The sequence below is a fragment of the Pan troglodytes genome, chromosome 16 (genome assembly GCF_028858775.2).
Source record: "Pan troglodytes isolate AG18354 chromosome 16, NHGRI_mPanTro3-v2.0_pri, whole genome shotgun sequence".
Lineage (NCBI taxonomy): Eukaryota > Metazoa > Chordata > Mammalia > Primates > Hominidae > Pan > Pan troglodytes.
This window is the reverse complement of record NC_072414.2, coordinates 75,160,378-75,166,377: the sequence shown is the minus strand read 5'-3', so window position 1 is coordinate 75,166,377 and position 6,000 is coordinate 75,160,378. Positions and strand designations below refer to the sequence as shown.

The 6,000-nt window shown below is 47.1% G+C and overlaps 1 protein-coding gene across 13 annotated transcripts in view; it reads left to right on the top strand.

Moving 5' to 3' along the window:
* The first annotated feature begins 651 nt into the window (after nt 1-651).
* The window catches only part of SH3GL3 (SH3 domain containing GRB2 like 3, endophilin A3), a 165,198-nt gene continuing 159,849 nt past the window's right edge, over nt 652-6,000 (top strand). For 3 of the 13 annotated variants that reach the window (XR_010151470.1, XR_008539642.2, XR_008539643.2), the window contains exon 1: nt 685-892. Coding sequence is in view for 3 of the 13 variants with exons in the window: in XM_001161355.6 (XP_001161355.3) it covers nt 848-892 (45 nt within the window). In the remaining 10 variants the exon portion in view is untranslated. Of the gene's footprint in view, nt 893-6,000 lie in introns of all 13 variants that reach the window. The other 10 variants (XR_010151471.1, XM_001161355.6, XR_010151472.1 and 7 more) reach the window with 8 other exon arrangements.

Below are 6,000 nucleotides of genomic sequence, written 5' to 3'. Positions count from 1 at the left end.
CTGGGTTCCTGGTCTGGTGGACTCCGCCGGATATGCAACGAGCTGTTTATGGCACCTTGGAGATGGTTGCTTTTAGTGCAGTTGACAGCGGGCTCAGAGCACCAAGTGAGCTAGCACCGTATTTATTAGTAAATTACTCTATAACTCTAGGGCTCCCAGAAGACCAAAATCATTTGAGCAGATTGCACCCAGAGCACCGCGTGGAGAGAGAAGAAAGCCCGCCACCCACAGACCGCTTCCTCCTACCACAGGTCCCCCATCCAGTTGCATTTGTTGTCCCTCCCTAGGCGCATTTCTGAGCCTTCCTTTCTTAAGCATACACCTAGCGAAAATGCGCCGGAGGGAGGCGATGTTGCCTGTGAGCCAAAGCCGGTTCCGCACCAAGACAGAAGCAGAGAGAACTGATCTCTCTCCCGGTACCCATGACAATCTCAGAGCTAGATCTATATCGTCCCGCGCCCAGCAAGAAGCACTGTGTGACTGTACTCCCCCGACCCCCAGGACATCCCCACGCCCAGCTTCCCAGGCCGGTCTTCTGCGCGGCTCAAGTAGCTCAGGTCTCCACGCAACAATGAAGCGTGGGCGGCCCCAGCGGCTTCATTTGCATATCGCCGCGGCTTGGCCAATGGGCTGCGCAGGGGCTTTGGAACGCAGTGTTGCCATCGGCGTGCGCGCGTGTGTGTGCGAGTGTGACAGCGGCTGTGGCTGTGGCCGTGGCCGTGGGAGGCGGGCCCGGCGGAGCCCAGCCGCGGGGGAACCGGCCCGGGCTCCCGCTCCCCGAGCGCGTCGCGGCCGCGTGGCCCGGCCGAGGCTTGAGACCACCCCGCCCCTGCCGGTCGCAGTCGCGATGTCTGTGGCCGGGCTGAAGAAGCAGTTCCACAAAGCCAGCCAGGTAGGGAGGCGCAGAGGAGGGAAGGAGGGAGGGGGACGCGGAGGCTGCGGCCCCCCCAGGCTCCCGGGCCTTTGGGACTCCTGTTCCTGAAGGGCCTCTCTCGGGGCTCAATTTCTTCCCGCCTCGGAGGGCGCGAGGGTGGGGTGAGGGGCCGCCTGCTCTCTCCTCGGCGTCTTGGCGCCTTCTCCTTCCCATTCCCTGGCCCCCGGCTCTGCCCTGGGCCGTTGTAAATCGGAGAGATTCTGCGGAGCGGAGGGCAGAGGTGGCGGCCGCGGGGACTCGGGAGGCGGAGACGGAGTGGGCGTGGGGGGGCCCCTACCCGCGCGAGGGGAGGACGACCACAGGGAGTACGATGCCGGCAGGGCCTCCCCCGAATCTCCAGCCGTTTGGTTGGGAGCGCCTCGTGGGGGGCCCATCCTCCACCGGCCACCGGCGCCTCCAGAGATGCTGTGTATTTGGCGCTTGGCTGGGTCCCGCTGAGCTCCCCACGCGCGCATCGAAATGGCCCCGTCTGGACTGTGCCCGGCTCCCCGGCTGGGGCTCTCCACCGCGGTCCTTCCCCTCCCCACCGTCTTCCCGGTGTTGGCCCGGGGCTGGGCATCACGCTTCTGCTCTTACAGAGCTGACAGCCTGCAGGGGAGACACGGAGACAGACACGTAAACAAACAGTGCTAGACACACCTCCACGCACCGAGGATGACAAATAACACAGTGGGGGCGTCAGGGAGAGCTTCCCGGAGGAGGAGACATGTCATTTGAGAATTAAGTATGAGGAAGAATTATGGTTGAGGGTGTGGGATGATAGGAGGAAAGCCGTTCTGAGCAGAGGAAACAGGAAAACAGGAGGGGGGACATGAAATTGATGTATGTGTGTGTGTGTGTGTTGATGACAAGCAAATTTGTTTTTCAACATCAACATTGCAGGCTCTTCCAGCTATGGCAGAGCTCGCGTTGTAAAACCTGTTCCCCACCAGCACCGCTGGGTCTGTTGCTTCTCACCACCTTTCCCCCCAACCCCAGCCCCCATTTTGCTAGAGCCAGGGTAGACAGATTTCATTCAACGTCCACATTTGTGGTGAGGTCTCATCCTGCTTCTCCCACAAATTGGCCCATAGAAAGCAACTGCAATTAGAAGATTCTCTTCTTCTAGCCCCAGTTCCAGGCTGAAAGGCACTGCTGTCCCCTCACTCACACTCTTTCCATATGGAAACTGGGTGATGCTGTTTCTAGCTGGGGGCACTGGGTGGACAGTGGTGCTATTCAAGGTGTTAAGGAGCCCTGGAGGAGAGGCTATTCAGGTGAGGGTGGAGATGATGGATTCACCGCTGAACCCAGGGACTTTGAGGGGTCTTTGGGACATTCAGATGTCACTGGCCTGGGTTGGGGTGCATATCCTGACCTGCAGCTCAGGGGGTGAGGCTGGTACTGGAGCTACAGATTTTTGGTGATTTCCAGCCTAAGCGGAGATTTAAAAATGTATGTGTAGACAAAAGTGAGAAAAGGCACAGCGAGTTAAAGGCAGACTAGACAGCACCCCCATTTAGGGACAATGTTTAGCCCAGTAATTGTTGAGCAGTGACCACTCAATAAATATTTATTGAATAGATGAAATTTTGGGGTGGCACAACACAGGAAAGAAAGAACTCGTAGATGACAGGAGAGAGAAGATCATCATGGAAAGGGGACATTTAAAGGCAGGAGCAATCAACAAGTGCTTCAGTGAGCTAGGTATTGAGGAGTGCCCTCAGCTGGTACAGCCAGGAGGCCGAGTGCTGCTGTGAGCAGAGCAGAGCAGTGCCAGAGTAATCGCTGGCTGTACTTGTTACATTGGCTTCCTTAGCATTGGCAGGAAATGAACCTCCTCTTTTGAAAACTTTTCCTTTATTGGGTATGGACTTCACAGGGGCAAATCTCAAAGATAAGCAAATCTCAGAGATAACGTAAGCTCTTGGGTGATTTAAGTTGGTTTCTGACCAGTAACCAGAATGAATGGTTGAAATCCTTGGAAGTTATTGGCACTGGAGAAATATTTTGCTAGTCATGGGTAGTTTGGTTTAACTACCTGTAATCAGTACATTAAAAATGAAATGAACAGAACGTCTTATTTAGTCTTTTTTTTTTTTTTTTTTGCATGAGCGGAAATAATTTATGACTTTACCTGAAAGGAGAGGCATCACAGATTCTCTCTGGGCTTCATAGCCATGTTTTGTGGTTAAAAGTACTCAGTAGATATGTTTTAATATGTTCTAGAAGTCTTTCTAAAAAATCTTGCAATGCAACAATTTGGTGGAGAAATCAGACCGGTTTAATATAATATGAGGGAGCTCAATAATAAAAAATGCCAGATGTTTTTCTCAGACAACATTTTAACAGCAGGTTTTAATTCATACAGAACTTACCCAGGGCAGGGGAAGGGAGCCCCAGATGATGTCAATGGCTAAAATAATTTTCAGGGATCTAGGTCTGGCTCAGCCACTGACCAGCTCTGTAACCTTGGGAACATAACTTAACCCATCTGGACCTTGGTTTCTATCTGTATGATGACTCAGGGAATTTAGAAGCTATGTTTCTGTTATAAAAATGATTGTGGCAATGGTTTCACAACTCTGTGAATATGCTGAAAACCATTGAATTGTACACTTTAAGAGAATTGTATGGTATGTGAAATATATCTCAATAAAGTGATACGCATATGTCTCTGTGTCTCTGGGTGTGTGTGTATGTATACATCTCAGTGCTGAAATTCTTAAGTAAGTTAAGCATTTCAGAGTAAGACAAAGATGATAAAGTGGACCTTTTACAGAGAAGGGATCCAGGACCATGGCAAACTGAGATAGTTTTCTGAAAGATAAGCGAGGTAAAATTAGCTATAACCCGGTTAACTTTTCCTTTTTTCCTGATACCTTCCCTATCTCTGGGAAAAAACCCCTACTTTACAGAGAATGAAGACTCGTAAACCCTGGGGATTATGCATCATTTTGGCAGCACATGGAGACCAACAGGAAAGAGGAAGAAATATGCTAAAATGAGGAGAATATAAGTTAACAAAAAATTTTAATTAATTCTAAGTTTCAGCGTTTGAGACTAGAACCCAAATTTTTCAAGTGCATAGTTAAATATTTTTTCTCTTGACAAGATTTTTTTGATAGAGCTGTTTACTCTTCTGGTAGAGATGTAGCTTGAGCTATTATAAATAAATACAAATAGCATAGATATGGCATTGTGGTTTCTTGTTAAACGTGGTACCTCACCAATAAAAATATAGCTTACAATATTTACATTTGTGTTACCACTCACTGATTTGTATTTGTATGCTTATTTCATAGTAATTTTTCTTGACAGCATTTATTGTTGAAGAAGGAAGTTCAGAGCACACCTATGTGTGCTCTGACCTGGAAAGTACTAATAGCCATATTCTTTCCATTTCTGGACCTTCTTGTCTTCCAGGGTCCTTGTTCTGCATCCCATAAAAGTCCAGGGACCAGTTTCATCTCTTCTCCTCCTCTCCTTCTCTCCCAAGACTAACCATCTACTGATGACACTTGTGGGCTCCATGTTAAATTTACTTCTTTATGCCTTTTTACTTCTGTCATGTGACTCAGCAACACATGCCAGAGGTTAAAGGACACTGCCTGTAGGGCAGAAAGAAGGGGAGCCTCTAACACAGTGCTTTTTTACAACTTTTCCCCCTTTCTCTTTTAATGCATTAGCCAGAAAAATGATAAGGGGTCATGAGGGGCCTGGACGTATTCCCTGTAATCACTGACTATACAGGCTGGCCATTTAGGGGTAAATGCTTCAGAGAAGGATATTCTTTGTAAATCATGAGATTCTCTAGGGAGGCAATGAATGTCTCTTGTTTCACTATCTCATTAGAGAGAAAGATAAAATGCACTTTGCAAAATCCATAATGATTTATTTTTTTCTCTTAGACGCATCAGAAAATATATTAAAGCTAAAACATTCTTGCTCCTTTTCACATAGATTGCTTGATAAACTAATTGATAAATCTTTTTTTTTTTAAAGTCAGGGTGTGAAGATAGATGTTTAAAATGGATTGATTTTGATTTTTTAAAATATCTTAAGGATATAATACAATCCAAATATTTCTTACCACTGGGGACTTTTTGTTCTATAAAGTAAATGTAACTCATGGTATCACTTGGAATTTGATTTAAAAATGCATTTGAAAGCAGGGATTTTTTTTCCCTATTGCTTTAGTTTAATTTTTCAGCTTTATTAACAAACGGAATGTAAATTAATTTCCCAAAGTTAAGTGTGTGTGTGGGTATCTCATGTGTATTTGGGGAAGCTATTATTGGCATGCTTTGCCCAGAAGATAGAACTGTCAGTAAACAACTGACACACTGTTCGGCTAAATAGTGAACATATTCTGGAGAATCTTTAGCAGCAAAATGTGGATAGTTAGATTTTGCTTTTCAACAGAAACCTGGGAAAGTGTTGAGCTGAGGGGAGAGTCTGGGAGAAGTACTATTGATGAGATCAGGGAGGCATTGTTTCCAGTTCTAACTATTCTAGTTCTTTGAAATGCTTTCCCAATGGGAATTCCTTCCCAATTTCCAGGGTCATCCCAATGTTTTTACCACACACAGCACCAGCAGCCAGTGGCCTTCCTGAGCCAGGTGTTGTTCCTTCTGACTTCCAAATCCAGTGGATAATGGTGTCTTTTCCCCGTCCCTGGCTACATCTTCCTCAGACAGTAATGCTACTAAGTACTTTGCCTGTTCAAATCATCCATCCGTGGTAGAGGCTGCTGCTATTTCAGGCTGGATAACTTGAGTCCTCCCTAGTGAATCTGATATCTGAGTCAAATCTTCTCATCCTTGTCCACCTTTCTTTCTTCTGGGCCACAAATCAAAACTCTGGAGGGTCTTGTGAGCTCATATGTAGTGCTTCAGTGCTTCTCCAGTGCAACAGTGGAAGACACACCTGGCTAGTCACACCATTGTGCTTCCAATCCCATCTCCTCTCATTTTCTCAGGGACTTTGCTCTTGTTGCCATCTCTTCTCTGCACTATTGTTTCTTCTCTCCTGGATAAATTTCACTGTAGGACAAAGAAGGGTGTATTAGTCAGGGTTCTCTAGAG